Consider the following 18,448-nt stretch of genomic DNA (forward strand, 5'->3'; position numbering starts at 1 on the left):
ATTACTTCACAAATGTTAGAGAACATTGTGGAATGAAAACAGCAAATTATTAACTGGAGAAACATCTGTAAGATTTAAGTGTCAGTTGTGTCAAGAAGTGGAAGATGATGTCATCCTTGAGCCAAAATTAAATTAGCCCAGTCTCAGTCAAATAACACATGTGATGTAATATGTGGTCTGAAAACAAGTTGCACATTGTGGAATATTGCTGAATATAGAAGCCACAGAAAAATATGATGGCCTATAACCAACTCTACAAGCAATAAATATTAATCTAAAGTTGTGTTTGCTCTGAAGTATTCACTCAACTGCCCTGCCTAGTAAAAGATATTACCTTTTCAAAGGGCTTTATTAACCCACCTGTCCTGGGAGATCTGGTCATTTCCCACTGCAAATTTATCTCCTACTATGAGTTTCATTAGAAACAGAAAGGAGTGGGGAGCTCAAGCCACGGTTAGTGGAATTATATTGCTTTTAATTTTTTATGGGAAGAGTTTTAAGGCTGATTCATGTAAAAAAGATAGTACTTCTTGCTGTCTAATTAAGATGCTAGTTGGACCTGGCGTATCTTGAGGTGTCTCATTTTGCAGGGAGGTTTGAGTCTTCCCTGACACCTCCAAGACATCAGCTACCTCAGATCAAAGGCTGAGTGACCACTTCAGTGAAACACTATCCTGAGAGCTGTTATCTCTGCAGAAAGGGAGGATATATTAGCTCAGACTTCATGCCATGCTATGCACATCCCTATCACTCCCGGACAAATGAGAGCGTACTTGAATATGAGGTGGACTTGAATATCCCTGCAAAGAGGCTGCCTCCATACCCTTTGTCCACGTCCTAGTGGGACTGCTGCTCGCATCACAAAATGCCCACCGTAGATAGCACTTTAGCAGAGTCTTTATCAGTGCTCTGAGAATTGAATAGGTGTTTGGAAAAGGCAATTATAATGTACCACCACTTCATTTGAACAGTGCAGTCTGAAAGGGAAAGAAAAACCCACAACAAAACACCTCTTATGTGATTGCCTTTCTGTCTTTGGGAAATAAAAGGAAACTAATAATAAAAGGAAAATAAAAGGTTTTCTGTCTTGAGTTCTTTGGTGATGATAGACTTCAGCATCCCGTACTTTTATCCTTCTTGTTGTATACATATGGAGGTTTGCTGTGGGATACAGTGCAATATTTTTGATTGGAGGCTTCTATAGAACATCTCCTTTATAACCTAGGTAGTGTGATGTTATTTTATACAGTCTAGTTGACATGAGGAGGGAGATTAAAATGCAGGTCAGAAGTTCTAACCAGACTTGGCAGGCAGGAAAGGATATTGGATCGACAGGGTAATTACCCATAGGAAGTGGTGATGCTGACACTAGTTCTAATTTTTTGAGTGCTGCTAAAGATGTTTATCTTCACTCTGAAAGCTTTGGTCTTTTATGGTTTGAATGCTGGCTGTGAGAGAAGCTGTCAGATTTCTCTCTGCTCTATCCAGCAGTAGTGCTCTTCAAAATAGTCAAAAGATTTTTTTCATCTGAAAACAGAAGGAAAATACATTCTTACTTCTGAGCCTTTTTGTGAAACTCATTTAACCAGAGATACACTGTCCTGAATTTGAATGAATATTGTGAGAGTGTTTACTTGGGTAAATAACATGTATTATGTTATGGAGTAGAGATTTAATTGCTGTTGTTTGCTATTTTTTTTTCTCCTCCACATAGAATTGGCTAGAACATCATTTTCGAGACTATAAAATAATATCCGAATCCTTTATGATTTCTTCTCTCTTACATAATTTAAACTGAGGATTCCTTATTTAAGAAAACCTAAAATGAATTTCAGAGCTTGTGTTATGTAAGCCAGTTAGTTACATCAAGCAGAAAAACTGAACACTGCCTTTGGGAGAGAGGGGCGGGGGGGGGAACAAATGCTTGAAAGCAGAGTCCAGAGAATGGAGGACAGTTTGGGGACCAGGTTCTCCACAAACCACGCCACAGAGAGGCTGGCAAAAGGCATCAGATACACGTGGAGCACCAGTCAACCTCCAAGGTTCTTTGGGATCAATTTTGGATGCTTATGGACACATGTTCAGTCTGGGAATAATACTTAATGTTTTCACACGATTTTGTCTTCCAGAATGATTGAAGATTGTGGGAAAAGAGGAAATACCATGGCAGAAAGAAGGCAGCTGTTTGCAGAAATGCGTAAGTACTTCCTGGAAATGTTTTGCTGTGATAGACCAAGCCAGTTGCTATGCAATGTCAGTAAAATTTATGCAAGCCTTCCACCTCAAATCTCTGTTGCACAAATGAATATCATGAGACCAAAACCACATGAAAATGAGCTGATTTGACCAATGCGGGAAAGAGGGATTTTCTACATCAGATTTTTTAATTGAATTATTTTAATCCGTAGTTTTCTTAAAACAAAGATGATGGAGTACAAAGGTTGCAATGAAGAGGGATAAAGGTCTCCAAAAGCTATATCTTTTTTTGGAGGTATCTGTAGTGGGTTGACCCCACCAACCAGCTGCCGAACTCCCACATACTTGCTTAATCTCTAACCAGCCCCAGCAGAATGAGAGAGAATATAGGGAGAGCAAAAGCAAGCAAACTCATTGCTTGAGGTAAAGACTTGATTAGGTGACAGAGAGGGAAAAAATAACAACAGAAACCAAGAACCAGTGATGCAAAGGTGGCTATTCCCCACTTCCCAAAAGCAAACCGATGCCCAGCTATTCGTGGAATAGTGTCTGCCTTGGAAGACAAAACTCCCCTCCCCCTTCTTTCCCTACCCCAGTTTTATTGCTGAGCATGACATTATATGGTGTGGATTAACCTTTTGGCCAGGTGGGGCGTCTGTCCTTGCTGTGTCTCCTCCCAACCTCTTGTCCATCCCCAGACAGCCCTGGGAGGGAACAGAGTAGGAAACAGAAAAGCCTGGGTGCTGTGCAAGCACTCTTCAGCAACAGCTGAAACAGTGGTGTGTTATCAACACTTTTTTAGCCACAGATCTGAAACACAGCACTATGCAGACTGCTATAAAGAAAGTTAACTGCATCTCAGCCAGACACAGTACAGGGACTCCTGTACTTCATACCCCACTTCAGTGTAATTTTTTGTAGTTCCTAATGAAGTCTTGTGCTCCCTCCACGATAATGTGTCAGGGATGTACCATACCAACAGTGTTCCTGCACTTCTGACAGTCATCTCTAATTTCTCTTACAACCAATCCACTGTTTCTCCAGGAAATTCTGTTACATGTCAAGTTTGAGACTGTCACTCTGTTAATAGATTTACCTGAGGTTTGTGTGTAATTACTAAGCTTCCTGTGGTTTGTCCCCTACCTCATAGTAAACTATGACAGAGCATCTCCCTGATCTTTGGTGGCAGACTAAGATGAGCATTACTGGGACTGGAGTTATTGTGCATGATGAAAGACCAGGTGTGTGCTGGTGAATCCAGTGTGTGTGAGCCCTGCATCTGAGCTCTCCAAATTAAAGACTCCCCACTGAGATGGCCTACCAAGAGCTGTTTTGGTCCATTCCACAGTGTCCACTAGCTCTGTTGTGCCCTGTAATTGTTTTAGTATCGCACGGCGCTTGCTGTCGTAACTCATGAATATTTCTCATTGATCTTTTCTCTCTGGTGCCCAGTGAGAGGACCGGAGGAAAGGGAAGGAAATGGAATGAAGGAAATGGAATCTAGGTTGGATATTAGAGAAAGGTTCTTCACCCAGAAGATGTCTGGGCACTGGAACAGGCTCCCCAGGGAAGTGATCAGAGCACCAAGCCTGACAGAGTTTAAAAAGCATTTGGACAATACTGCCAGGCACATGGTGTGATTTTTGAGAGTATCCTGTGTGGAGCCAAGAGTTCTACTCAATTATTCTTGTGGGTCCCTTCCAACTGAGAATATTCTGTGATTCAGTTGTCTTTTGTGTACAGCATCTTGGAACCTTGGAGGGAGGCGTTGTACTTTAGCCAGAATCAAAAAATGTATTTGTCCATTATCAGAACATACTGATAGTAGTAGTTTTAATTAGAATTACAGAGGGGCCTTGATTTTTTTATCAGCTAAAGTCAATGACATAAGTACCATTAATTTCAATTAGCTTGAAATATTCCTAAAATATTTAGAACTTTTCTGTGAGGATTTGTGGTTTGTTTCCACAGTTTTGAATGCTATTTTGATGTTGGATTGTTTTCCAGGAGTTAAGGAGGTATTGGGAAAATCAGCAGTTGGAGGCAGAGGAGCGACTATTTTCCTGTATTATACACCAGTAGTTATAGTCTACTATTTTCTTCTTTCACTTCAGTCTGGTTTATCTCACATGTGCTTCCCTTTTCTGTTTGCCTGCCTCTGTTCCTCCACCTGTGTACTTACTACCTACGTACACAGAGAACTGGAAGTTGCAACTAGGTAAAATGAGTGTAAAATATTAAGTCTTTGTGGAAAAACTAAATGTATTTTAGCCATATTCATGAAACACTGAACTTTGCATTGTGAGAGCCCTTTGGATACATCCTCTGTGTGTGGAGGGTGTGCTTCACTGGAAACAAAGTTCATCCTGGGATCACATTCAGCTGTGTGCAAGCCCACATGTTTAACATGTGTAACAAAAATTGTGTGCTCCTGATGCCCTACATATTGTGGGCCACGTGAAGCTTCTTAATGTTCTGATAGGCACAAGCCTATGGTAATAGGTAAACTCCACAACCTGCCAATATCAGAGGAAGAAAATTCATAATATAAAGGCTTTTGCCAGTGGTTTTGGTTCTTGGGATCTATATCTGCAAATCTGTGATTAAAACCTCACAATAATTGTACAAAGTGGGTCATGTTCCAGACTACACAAGATAGAAAAGAGGGGAAAAAAAGAAAAAAAGAAATCCAACTTTTCAAGCCTTTTTAAGTGGGAAGTGTGTCCTGAACAAGGAATATAAGGATTTGATTCTAACTTTAAATTTGGACCACTGTGATTTCCCCTGTATTTTGAGAGGTCCAGTTCGACCTTTTTTGTTTCCTTTCCTTCAGAAGAAAAGTTCCAAATTACAAACATTTGTGAATTGATATCATAATCATTATCACCTTCTGTAGAGTCCCGTGGTTAAAGCTTGTCCCATAATTCAAAATGCTCTGTTGGACGTCAAGCCGCTAGGTCTTAGTCTTACCTTAGTCTGACCTGACATGCCCAGGTATATCCACACTGATGAAGAGTTCAAAATGCACATCACTGTTGGCACATATTATCCAGCAAGAAAACAGCAGCCAAAGTTGCAGTGTGTCTCTTTGTTATTTTTGCAAACTGCCAACAGTGTTACTTGACATGAGCATATTCAAAGGAAACAGAGTGAGGCACTGGCAGCAGGCAGAAGAAAGGAGAGGCCACTGGCAAGCCTGTAGGGAAGTTAGGAATTTGCTGTCTCATTTGCCATGCTCAGTCTTGGACATCTTTCCACTTGTTTATCAGGAGTCTCCATCACGTAAGCAATGGCACTTTTCTACAGAAGTTATTTGACAAATAAATCTCTGACTGTGGCAAAATGTGAATCATGACAAAATTAAATTGTCTATTCAGGGTCTTATCAACAACACCTACTCCCCAAATAATATCAAAATAATACCATCCACTATGTGTGCAGATAGTAAAAAATGGGGGAAAAGGGCAATGTTGCCTACAAATTTGTTTATTTAGTATTATTACTTTTTTTTTAGTATTATTCATTTATTTAGTATTATTTAGTATTATTACTGGAAGAAGCTCAATGAGCCAGAGTCTCACTTTGCTTTCACTCTTTAAACCTTGTTAAAAGGCTGAAGTTTTATAAAGGAGTACTGGAAGTTTATTGATAGCTTTCACTGAAGAGAGAAAAAGTTACATTAATTTTACTTATCTTTCCTGTTAAAAAGGAAAAGCTTAGTGTTGCAAGCTTTATCCTCCCTTTCACCTACAAAGAAATTTTCCTAAAGCTGTCAATGAGATACTAATGGAGAAGGAAGAAAACCTGTATAATTTTAACAATAAAGGATATGACAGAAAAAACTCACAAAAATACTTGCCATACCTGATGTTAAGTAGTCAAAGGTAATTTCTCCTAGAGGCAGATGGTGTGACTGGCAAAAGGGAGTAGCTTGGGAAGACGGTGTGGGAGAATTTGGTGAAGAAAATAGCAGAATTTGGGGAGAATAGAGAGTATCATTCTCATTTTCCTGTCATAGGCCAAAGGACGTTTGAAAAATTTGGGTCTGAAGGATGACTTTGTTTAAGAAAGTGTGGGTGAATGATGCTGCCACAGGCAGAATGGAAGCTTCAGACAAGATTTATCAGAGAAGGAAGACCTCCAGTTGAGTCACAAGGTGCAGAAAGGATCCCCCTCACTCTGGAAACTCCTTCTCAGAGAGTAGTCTGAGTAGAACTCGATCCAATCCTAGTCCCAGACTTAGTCAAGAGTTTATTTTTTAAGCATTATAGAGATGTAAATGATACTTTATATGACTTCATCATGCAGGACTAAGAATACCAAACCAAATATATTTATAAGAATAAAATAAATCTTTATTTAAATTGGTGTAATGATAACAATTAAGCTAAAATATTTTAATAAAAAATTTTTAGCAGATAGTATAGATATTTATAACTAATTAAATTGGGAACTATTTATTAAATAAATTATTTCAAAAGTAGCTTAATAATTATTAAGTACAGATTGGTGTTACTCACCCGTATCAACACCGTGGGCATATCTCTTCCACTTGATCTCAAGGAATAAGGTTGAGGGGTATCCCCAGTCAAGGGAGGAATTGCCACATACGTATCCAAAAGGAAGGTGTTGAAGTCCCTGCCATTAAAAAATGGAACTGAGCTTTTAAAGTGATTGACTGTCAGTCAAATGTTTCTAGGCTCCCCGTGCCAGCTCAGCAGCTTCAGATAAGTTATCACTACTATCACTTGTTGCTTCCTTTATCAGGAACTTTGTGTGCCACATCCTCACCAGTGCTGATTTCTGTCAGGCAAGACTGTTTTTCATGTCCCCAAAAGGTTTAGCTTTAGGGTTGTGGAGTCAGGCTGGTCTCAGCATCCCTGAACACCTAAAGCAGCATGATCCACCTTCTCCATCCATCACTGATAACTTATGCAAAAGGGAGAAAATTTGAGCTGTTTTTACCCCCACTTAGAGTATCCTGCTACAGAAGCCAACATGGCCATATGTTCTGCAGTTCAGCTGAGAAATCTTAAAGCATTTTGGAAGCTTGTGTAAAATCAGGGCTGTAATTCCACTCCTCTTACATCCTGACTGTACCTTGTTTGGGTGAGTTTGTTGGACACTGTGCCAGGGTCTGCCCCCATACTGGCCCCTCTGTACTGTCCTTGTTTGTGAGGTAGCTGCCACTTTGTTCCCATCTCTTGGACAGCTGCTTTGGAAATGTTACCAGATCTTTACGCTGCAGCAGCCAGGGCCAAGCTTCGTGTGGAGCACAGAGCTGACCCTCAGAGGTCTCCACTGCAGAGAACATACATCCACAAAATGGAGAAAGGCTGCACAGCCCTTGTCATTGCCCCCTTCTGCAGATTGCCACAAGTCTTTATGTTACAGCACAGTATGTTTTCTGATTTGGTTTGCTGGCAATACCTTGCTCTGGTGTGGCATGTCAGCTAAAGAATATTTGTTATGAGCTTTTTTTGCTGAATATTAAAATTCTACTGAGGTTTTCCCTGCTGTTGGAGCCTGGCCAGTGTGTCTTTTAGCCTGCAGCTTGACCAGATTGTTCTTCAAAGTGACAGACACAGTGGGCTGACTATTCCTTGCTTTCCTTTTTAAAATTCTTTTAACACTGTAGCTCCTGATATTCCCCTTGTTACTCCTCACTCCTCTCTACTCTCTCTGCAAAGGAGAGAGCCTTGAAAATTATTAAACGGAGGCAGCTCATGTGTCCTCTTTGTTCTCTGGCTTCCCTGCTAGGAAAGATACGCACAGGTCATATTCCATACAAATGTCACCGTTATTCTCTTCCACTAGGGGCTCAGGATCTGGATCGCATCCGTTTGTCCACCTACCGAACAGCATGCAAGCTTAGATTTGTTCAGAAGAAATGCAACTGTAAGTATGCCAGCACTTCTTTCACCTACCATTGTTACACCCTGCCCACTGCACTCTCCAGCCTGTCCTTCACACCACTGGCAAACCGGGACTGTGTGATCTGGCATTGCAAAGGACACTAATGAGAGTGCCTGGGCAGACTTCAAATATTAACCTGTTTGTATAAGGAACTTGCCTCAAATATGCCAGTGATTCAGTCATAGAAGGGTGGAGCAGGATACAGGCCACAACTTTAATTAATAAGTATGTTAACTGCATTCTCCACTGTTCTTGTGAAATAGCATTTGTGAGTTTCAGCAGGGCCCTGCAAGTTAAATGCTTTTTTAGCAGCTCTGTGAGAAAAAATGCTGCTTCCAGTCCTCTTCTATTTAGGGTGCAGCAAAATAAGTGCAATGCTGGTCAGACCCCTCTGTTTCCAGAAGGCCAGCTAGAGGTAGCTCTTTGGAGAGAGTGAACCTGCTTGTAATCTCTGCGTATCTGTTTTAATCCCTCTAGGTTTTATTGGGAAATTTCCCACTTGATTAGTGACCTTTTTTGACTTCTCTTCTGAGATTCAGTCTTTTTCCCTTTATGGCTGCATTTTCTATTAGCACAGTCATGTGTTGTAAGCTTTAAAGGCGAAATACATATAAAATCTGTAATGGAGTGTATCCTTTCTTCTCCATCCAAAATAGTATGCAAATACTTAGAAAGGCAGATTTGGGTATATGTGCTTTACTGGACCTTACCACAACAACTTAATATACCACAACAACTTAAAAAAATACCCTAACCAAGGGCACTCTTGTCAGCAGTAGCAGTAGGGAGAGGACCAACACAGAGAAAACAAATGGGTTTTAGTTGTAGCATACAGACTAGAATGACAAGCTGACTATGACATACAGTGGTAAGTATGTTAAAAAATGCTCACTGTAGATAGAAATTTACCACCTTGTTAAGTTCCTAGTTTTGGGGTTACATCTGTCTGTGTTACAGAAATGTTTATCTTATGTTGTCCAAACATACTGGAGAGGCCAACTTGTAATGGAAAACATTTTGGAGCGTATGTACTGTGTTATTAGCCACGGAGCTGATAATTTAATCACTTTTGTAGCACACTTCTCATATTTTTGATATGTCCTTTGCTGAAGTATGAATTGAAGGTTTGGTATTGCATTATAAGCAGTCTGCCAGACACAAAACCCAGGGGGGGCTTAGTACCTGCCCAGCAGCTGGCTTCTCCCATTCAGGAGCAAATTTGTTGAAAGATGCTATTATGTTGCATTCAGTTGGGTTTTTTTTTAAATCTTATGTTTAGGAGGATGACATTTTCACTTCATTTTCATGGTAACATTATACAGTAGTGTGAGGTGACAAAAGTATCCAATTAAATGGACGGTGATAGCAAAGTATGTATGTAATTGCATGCAAAGCAAATGAAAAGAAAAAAAAAAAGGGCTAACAGTAGCCTCATTGCTGGGAGTGTCTGGCTGGCTGAAAATATACTGGTTGTTAATTTTAATTTTGTGCCTCTTATTTATGAACTGTGATCTGCTTTTCTGGAACTGTTGGTTCTCCTCATAGAGAATTAGTGCAGATGCCCTGCAGGTTGCTAGTTTGTGCCAAGTAGCTCATGGATGGAGACTTAGCTTCTTGTCTCCATTGATAACCTAGGAGGAGTAATTTGCTGATCTTGTTTAAAGATTTATACTGTATCAATCTCTTCTTAAGGAAAAAAAAGTAAAAGGAGAAACTTATAATGTCATGCTAAGTATTAGGTTCAGTGCAACTTAAGAATTAATACCTGCTGCTCTGGAACAGGCTGGATTGTGTGTGACTTTTCACCATCAAGTACAGTTTTCTTCTTGTTGTTTCAAGTAGACTGCTGGTCTCCCAGATGAGTTTCTCTTACCAATGGGAAAAGAAGTCATTCATTCACCTGGCAGGTATTCAAGTAATGACTGTCCAAGAAAGAGCTGCTAAACATAGAGCCACTGAACTGAGCACTTCCCTTGAAATGGTTAATATCAGATCTCTGGCTCATGTCAGTGACTGTTTTGGGTTTTTTTTTTTTTCCTACAGATACTGTCATTATGTACCACCCAGCAGTAATGAGACAAAAAAAGAAAAAGGGTCATGGGGAAAAAAAATCCTTTCTGCTGCATCTGTGCTGCTTCATTTAGGGTAGAATATAACAAGAAAAAGCTTAAAGACAGTTCTGCTCCACTCCCAGTGCATAGCACCTCCCGTCACTCAAGCCATCCTTGCCTTCTTTCAGCTGTGCCCTTCTGCCCTGCCCTGGCACACTGGCCCAGACTTACTAGTAAAAAATTGCTTGGAAAAGACTATATTTGAGGGTTCTTTTAAAGAGCTAATTTAATAAATGTCTGAGAGCTGCTCTTGGCTACAGGCTGAAGGTGTATGAGGATGGAAGCAGAGAGCTGCTTTGAGTGCCAGAAGTGTTTGTTCCAAGGGAAGCAGAGCAGAGGCTTTATTAGCACCATCTCTTTTACCTGGAGGTGCCCATTAGCATAGGCAGTCATGGGATATCATTTAACAGGCAGCTACACTTATCACACACAGTGCACTGTTTGTTTCTGCTGCCTTTAATGCAGACACAGACTCAGGTTCATCTCCTGGCCTCCCTTTGAGAATTCCCTCAGTAGAAAAGCAGTTTTTTTGCTGAAACCTTCAGCAGGAGGCTGGGTTTTACTGGCAAAGTAGGCAGTGTGCAGTGGGCAAAAATTATATTCTGAGAGCCATTCTCTCTTGCACAGTTTTCTCGTGAAACTAATTAAATTATCTGGGAAAAAATTAGGGAGAACATGACAGTTTACCACCTTCTACCAGAATATAACTACATATGGTGCACCTGTTGATCAAATAATTTGCTTTGTGAAATTATTTCATTTTCATAAGAAGATTTCTGTGCAGATATTTAGCCAACAGTCTTCAAAATTGCAGATATATGTCTTTCTGACAATTCTGTACAACTTTGGGAAAATACTCTTTGTGGAAAGTATTTATTTTATAAAATGTCTCTGAGCATTTTAAAGTGACAGTTTAAATACAATCATCAAAGTGTGAAAAAATTATTTTCAGTCATTGCAATTATTTGTCAAACAGAATGGAACTTAATCCAGTCAAGCCTTGTTCTTCAGAAAAACAAAAAATTCTTCTTAAGGACTCATAAAAAAGTAGATAAATTTGAAAAATCTCTGATGTTATCTTACAAAGAAAAATTCCTGCAAATTTAAGCATTCCCCTTTACCTAAGTTAACACTGCAAATAAATAATAATAACATTTACAAATTATTGTGTCCACACCTCTGAATCTTGTAAGTGTCCAAATGTGGGATGCAATGTGTTACAAAAATCCCAAAAGCAGGAGACATGCAAAATTCTGAATGCTGAAATCCTAAAAGTTGGGAAACCTTGTTAATTCACCATGAATATAAACTAATTCTATGCTTTTTATTTCTGCTGACAGTTTCTAAAATTGGAAATAATGAAAAGAGAAACTCTGTAGGTAATGTAGGTACTTTTGAGGATTTGGTGCGTATAGAAAAAGATAATTGCAAACTACTTGCTGATTGCTTTGCAGAATTCCTGTAGCAATAGACCTGTTGGAATAGCAATAGTCTTCCCTTAGTTATAAATACCAGCACAAGACATAGATGCCTTTTTTGGGGAAAAAAAAAAAAGAAAAAAAATCAAATAAATACTAAATTCTGGAGAAGGTATTGAGATGTGGGCATGAATATTCCAAATGAATGTGAAGACTTGTGGACAGATGGACCTTGGAGAACACATTGCTGGTGATTATGTCATCTTGAAATCCCAGAATGTAAAGCCAGGAGTGTATGAACTGACTGTGGCCACTTTACTGCTGAATGGTCTTGGATATAGTCTTGGAAATAGCAGCATCCTAATAATTTGAGGTTAAATTTCATTATTTGGGGTAATAAAAGCAAGTAGGAAGAGGTATAGGAACCTGATCAAACATGCTGCATGTTTATTCCAGTCTATACTGTACAAAATACACCAAATGGGAATAGCTGACTTTATCATATAGATTTTCTAAATGTGCTTCAAAGGTGGTCCTGGATAGTGCACCCTGCAAGAATCAAGGAGGGAGATGGAAAAACGACAGTTGAACACTGTGAGATCTGAAATAGTCACAGAACTTGAAAACCCTATGAACCAATGTTGCTCTCACCAAGTCAAACGGGAGAGTATTGTCCTTTACTTTGCTGCACTTGAGTACATTCTCAGCAAACGTAACTCCTGCTCAGCACCCCTTACTGCCAGGAAAATGCTGTCTTGGCAAGGTTGATTTGCTGCTGTTTGTCCATGGCATCCAGGCACAGAAGCATCTTAGGCTTTCCTAAAACAAGGATGAAAGATCAATGACAGCAGTTAGACCTATGTCTCAACATTCACCAGTATCCAGAACCACCAAACCCCACAATTTACAATTTTTTCCCAGTGATCATTGTGCCATTGATTTATTTTAATACTTCTTTCTTGGTGAATTTATTAACATGCTGAGATGAAATACCATGTTCACATGCAAATTCCCTCTGGGGTATGGTGACAGCCAGGAGTAGGACATAACAACATAACGTAATCAAATCCATTATACCATTAAATATCACTCACTAATACAGAACTGTATGGCTGGAAAACTACTGCTGTCCTTGATGAACTATCCTAAATGTGTTGTGAGATCATTCTGTGACTGTGACTGCAATCAGATTTTGCTGATTTCCCTAGATCAGAATAAATCATCAGAATAAATCAAAAGCTGTGCTGGTGATGGTAACATGTGGCTTAATTAAAGCAGACAAAAAGGGAGCTTGTTTTTCTGGCAGTTTCATCTCAACATCTTAGGGTGTTGGTGTCTTTGTTCCTCCCTTTAATATTGTTCAGTGTGAATGATTTTTTTGTTGTTGTTGTTGTTTAATTCTTTTGGCTTATCCAGGTTGTAGTACAGAGTTTGTTTTCTATTCATAGGGAGCACAGCTGCCATGACTGTGATGGAAACCTTATATATGTCCAAGGGAGTCTCCTCCACCTCCACCTTCTCTTTGTTCTGCTTCTCTGGGTTTGTGTAGTCAAGCTGAGGCATGTAGGCATGTCAGCTTAATCTCTATACATGCTTTTGGATGCTTCCCTGATCTGATCTGCCTTTTTACATTTGTTTTAAGTTAGGATAATTTCTCCCCTCCTGAAATGTAATAATTTCCTAGTGAAAATGAATGACAGTTACTGTAATTACATTATTTTTAGGTGCTTTTCTTAAAGCTCTTTTCTGTCTGTACTCTTAGACCTCCTGTAATGCTACAGCAAGCTGCTGAAAATGGGTTTGTCCTAGAAACTGACTATCTGGGTATGAAATTATGAGATCAGCCTGTATGAGCTATGGGCCCCCATCATCACAGCAAGCAATTTTTAAAAAATTATTTTATTTAACCTAAATAAAATTGCTAGGGCTTGGGGTTTGACTGTATTTTTTCTATGCTGGCTGACACTTAATGTATCATTTTATCCCATTCCATTCAACATGCCATTCACCACAAAATGAAAAGTCACAATATCTGGTACTTGTAGTAAAAGGAAAGGATAAGCAAGTCTTGATTCCACTGGAAATGGTGTGTGACCTTAGTGTTATCCAGTGGTTGAGGAAGTTAACAGGACATCCAGGTTCAACTTCCTTCTTATGCATGAGAAAATCTGCACTAATCTTACACATCCAAAACAGTTCCCTAAATACAAAGCTAGAGGACACTCACAAGTGTTCCAGTCTGTCCTGTTGATGTTTAACCACCAAATCCTTCATATTTACATGTTGATAGATTGAGGACCATGTAACTGCTTCTCTTTACTCAAACAAGACCTCTTGCCAGTGCATAAAAACATTCATCCTTTGACTCGGTGAGTATTGATTTTCTCAAATGTGCACAACAAATGTGCAAAGGCACAAGAATCCACTGAAGATCCCTGCCATGGCAGGAGGTGTTCACTGTCACTATCCTGCCTTTCACATCTCAAGAGCTGTACAGCCCATGCAATTTTGAGCTTGCTCTTCTTTTTATTTTACTCGGGATGACCATCAGAAACAGAGACACCAAATTATGATGATTACAGAATTATTTAGATTAAATAATTTAATCCTTCATCACTGTAGTTTCCATGGTTAGTGCTCTGTTCTCATTGTTGGGTTTTATCCTGTTTTTCATTTCATATTGGAAGCAATAAAGCACAAGATAGTTTCAGGCTGGGTCACAGAGCAATCAAACTGAATGACAAGCAGTGTTCCTACTTGAGAAGTGCAAAAGGTCTGCTTGGCTGCAATTTGAAGCAATCTGCCTCTTGAATTTGTGATCATGGGATTCTCATATTCTTCTAAACCCTGAGTGATCAGTCTTTTATGAGATTTGCTTAAAATCCTGTAATTTGGAAAGAAAATTACCATTTTGCACTCTTATTTTTGTTCTTCATTGTTGAGCACCTTGTATATTCTGTGATTTGCTTATTACTATTACATAAAGGTAGAGGCTGGAAATATTAGTTGTGTTCTTTGTTTTCTATTTTAATGAAAGCTGAGTCTTACAAGTTCCCTTACAATGAGTGACATTATTCACATGGCTCCAAGAGATACAGCTTTAAAAAAAATCCACTCTGTATTACAAGAGTCATGATACCGTTGTGTAAGTTACTAATTCTGGTATCCTGCAGTATTTGAAGAATGGAAAGAGAGATGAGTTAATGATCTTAAAAACTTTTTTGTTCCTTTGTCTTCACCAACAACTTAGAGACTAAATGTTTCTGGAATTGCTAGTACTGTTCCATATGGGTTTCCAGGCAACTATGGAAAAAGAATGCATATATTATACATTCTGCATTATGCATCAATTATTTAATCAAAAGTTCAAAAGGGCTTGATTTAGCATATTCCCTGCAGACAAATCCTTAGTCTGTAAGTGTTCGCTCAGAGCACAATATCCTGAAAATAGGTTCAGATTTTCTTTTCCTTTCAACTGTAAAAGTTTATTAATATGCTTGACAATCATAATAGCTGTTAGAGAGCTGGCATGTAACCTGTATATTTGGCATGTTCATTGAGGGACTGCTGTTCAGCCTTTTCTTCAGTGTTAGCATGAAGTGTACTCTCGTTATATAAGAGGGTTGTGTTTTCTCAGATGTCCCTGAGTATTTGCTCTTAAGGGCTGCCACTGCAAGTCTGTCTCATCCAAGACTGAGACAAGAACTATTAGTGGATATTTGGAATTAATTTTAATGTCAAAAGGAGTGAAAGAAGGACATTACCTTAAAACTCTTATATTTTCAGTTGCTTAGAGATTGATTTTTCAAACATACCCATGATTCCAGGTGGCTCCTGTTGAAAACAGGAGTTGCAGAAGATTGTCAGCTAATATTATTTTGTCCTTTAAAGAGGAAAATTACTAATTTGGCTTTCTTTAAGTCAGAAGTTGACGGACACGTGGCCTAGGTCACGTCACAAGTATACCTACATGCTGCCCTCTGCTACACGGGTGGCACAGCTCTGCCTGAATGCAGACAGCTTTTGTAATTGGATCATAGCTGAAAATCTCTTCTTACTGACTTCCTGAACTCTGTGAAGACTGCCATTCACTGTGCTATTTCTGATGGCTTTCCTGATGAACGTGTAAGGTTGGACAGTCTGTTCTGTTCCCCGCTCATGTCTCTGAACATCTGCTTCTGGTAATAGGCATCACTCACCTTTGTCTGGCAACCTTTGGCTTAGTTTCCCCAAGCCAGAAGGTTTTTGTATCCTGCTTCATATTGGTCCTCTTAATAAATACTTCAATCAAAAGAAAATTTATTATTATTTATTATTATTATTATTACTATTATTATCTTGGTAATCTTGTAGACAGTCTAAAAATTGCAAAATGTATGTAGACATACTGTTTAGTGGAAACAAACCAATACCTTGGTGATCACAGATCACTGTATCTTCTGATTCTTTGTGTAAGAGCTTTTTCTTCTTTCACCCTCATGTTTTTCCCCTCAGTCTGTAGCTGAGTTTTTAAGTCTTCTTCACTATTTATTTCCCTGTCCCTTCTTCAGCTTCATGTCATTATCTGTGGCATTTGCTTTATTGCTGACTTCTCTGCAACCCTTATTCCCTTGTCTACTCTCTCTTTTCCTGTTATTCTCTTGGTTCCAAGAATCTTTTTTCAGGCAAACCTTCTCTTACACTTGAGCCTTCTCTCCCTTTCCTTGGGCTGTTCTGATCTGTCCTGTTTGGCTCTCTTGCTAGGTCTGCCCTGATGTCACATGAGCACCTCCATAATGTGTCAGAGTGCATTAAGCAGTGTAACTTAATGCCTGTCATGTACGAGTCATTCTCTCGGGGCTTTTTCTGTATGACATCCTCTTTATGTGGCACAGGGGGAAAGAAGTAACAAGTCATCTTTGGAGCAGTTATTGGTGAGTTTGGTGATTGTGGGCCTTTGTTCGTAAGGATCTTTATCTTGAAGACCCGTGTCTCCAATTCTGGACTCAAAGCAATTATTCTTGAGGAGTAATACATGAGCTCAGTCCATACATACATATTTTCTGTAGAGACTAAGGGACAGTTTTTATCTACTTGCAGATTCCTGGCAGAATATGCTGGACTATTTTGCTCATTGTGTGTGTTGTAGCACAGCATTCAAAGAATCACAAAATTATTTAAGTTGGAAAACATCTCCAAGATCATCAAGCCCAACCTGTGACCCATCACCATCTTGTCAACTAGACCAAACAAAGCACTGAGTACCACGACCAGCCATTTCTTCAACACGCCCAGGGATGGTGGCTCTACCAACTAACTCCTTGGGCAGCCTGTTGCAATGCTTAACAAGCCTTCCAGTAAATAAATTCCTCCTCATGTTTTGAACTCCTTCTCCATTGCATCTGCCAAGCTGGGAATTTTGCTGAATTTTTACCCTGTCCCTGGTTTTAAAACCATCAGTCAGCTCAGGAGAACGAGTAGGTACTACACAGCTTTCCTCCACCTCAACCACACAGTCTGCACCATCTTCCTGCCTAAACAGTGGTCTCCATCACAACCTGACACAGAAAGTCTGATCTGTCTCCAGCCATTCCTCATTCCTGTCTCCAGTAACTTTTACAAATAAGCCCACTGTGGAGCCAGCCCACTGTGAAGCCAGCCCATTGGGAAGCCAGCCACAGCCAGTGGTGAATGTTCTCAGCAATTACAGGATTCTTCAGGGTGAAGACAGCAAACAGTCCCCAGAAGGAAAATCAGAATAGGGGACCTAATGTCATTTTTTTATAATTCTCTCCTCCTGTAATTCCCAGTGAGTGTTTTTTTGCATGCTCATTTGTTTTCAGTTACTTTAAAAGTTTGTGTAACTCTAGTAATATAGATCAACTTCATAACACTGAGAATATTCAGAGAGAAGCTTTAACTTAGCCATTATATCATATTTTACTGCATCTAGTTTTATTTTCATTAAGTCTTAGTGGAAGATTTCATACAGCAAGTATCTGGTATGCTAGGACAAATTATGAAAACAGAAGATGTTGACTATAAAAATAATTTCCTGCTTTTGTAAGTGTGAAGAGACTGCACAATATAATGTCCTCAGTGGGTATTGTTATTAATACAGTTCTGGGTCTCTATACAATGAACATTCAGCTTCCTGACATTAATGTTTGTGATATACAATGGCTTTACAGAGGCCTTTTTCCTTGTGCTGAATCAAGGCACTTCTAGTCGGAATTCAGACTGTAATACTATTTTTGGCTGCAGAGGTTTTCTAGCAGAGTGTTTGGCCCTTTAACTGAGAAAAGGGTAGGCTAATTTCACAGAAGTTCTCTGTCTGCTCAGCCTTTTCTTTGGTCCATGTGGATGGATAGATGGATGTCTCTTTTCCTGACAGGGAGTAAATTGAAAGTAACTCTTTTGAACTCATTGACATCACTATGGCACAAAGGAAAGAATGAATCAGTCCCTCAGTGTGTATTGTTTGAGGAGGTTGAACTCAATTTCTGATAAATGAAGTTGACACTAGTATCATACTGCATCTCTTGTAAAGGTCCTGATCTTCCCCAAGTTTAATTTTCCACAGTTCATTCATCTATATTTTGCCTTGAAACTCTTTTATTTTGTCTTGGATTTTCAGGATGTCTTTAAGGACTGAGTGTGTAAAATAAAGGATGACAGATAAGTGGCCATGTACATCGAGACTCTTACTCCATCTAGGGGCCCTGACAACATCATTAAAGAGCTTCTGTCACACACAGGGGGAAGGATAGATGTGTGAAACTTCACCTAAATCTCATTTATCTGCCATTTCACATTCTGCAGTCTTGT

The 18,448-nt window shown here is 39.3% G+C and overlaps 1 protein-coding gene across 16 annotated transcripts in view; it reads left to right on the forward strand.

The window, feature by feature from the left end:
• DTNA (dystrobrevin alpha) overlaps positions 1-18,448 on the forward strand; it is a 227,532-nt gene that overhangs the window by 128,207 nt on the left and 80,877 nt on the right. For 7 of the 16 annotated variants that reach the window (XM_053937820.1, XM_053937883.1, XM_053937905.1 and 4 more), the window contains exons 2-3: positions 2,130-2,197; positions 8,014-8,094. In XM_053937820.1, the coding sequence (XP_053793795.1) occupies positions 2,131-2,197; positions 8,014-8,094 (148 nt within the window). In that variant the 5' untranslated portion in view covers position 2,130. Of the gene's footprint in view, positions 1-2,129; positions 2,198-7,462; positions 7,595-8,013; positions 8,095-18,448 lie in introns of those variants that run through there. The other 9 variants (XR_008429855.1, XR_008429856.1, XM_053937839.1 and 6 more) reach the window with 5 other exon arrangements.

The sequence above is a fragment of the Vidua chalybeata genome, chromosome 1 (assembly GCF_026979565.1).
Source record: "Vidua chalybeata isolate OUT-0048 chromosome 1, bVidCha1 merged haplotype, whole genome shotgun sequence".
NCBI lineage: Eukaryota > Metazoa > Chordata > Aves > Passeriformes > Viduidae > Vidua > Vidua chalybeata.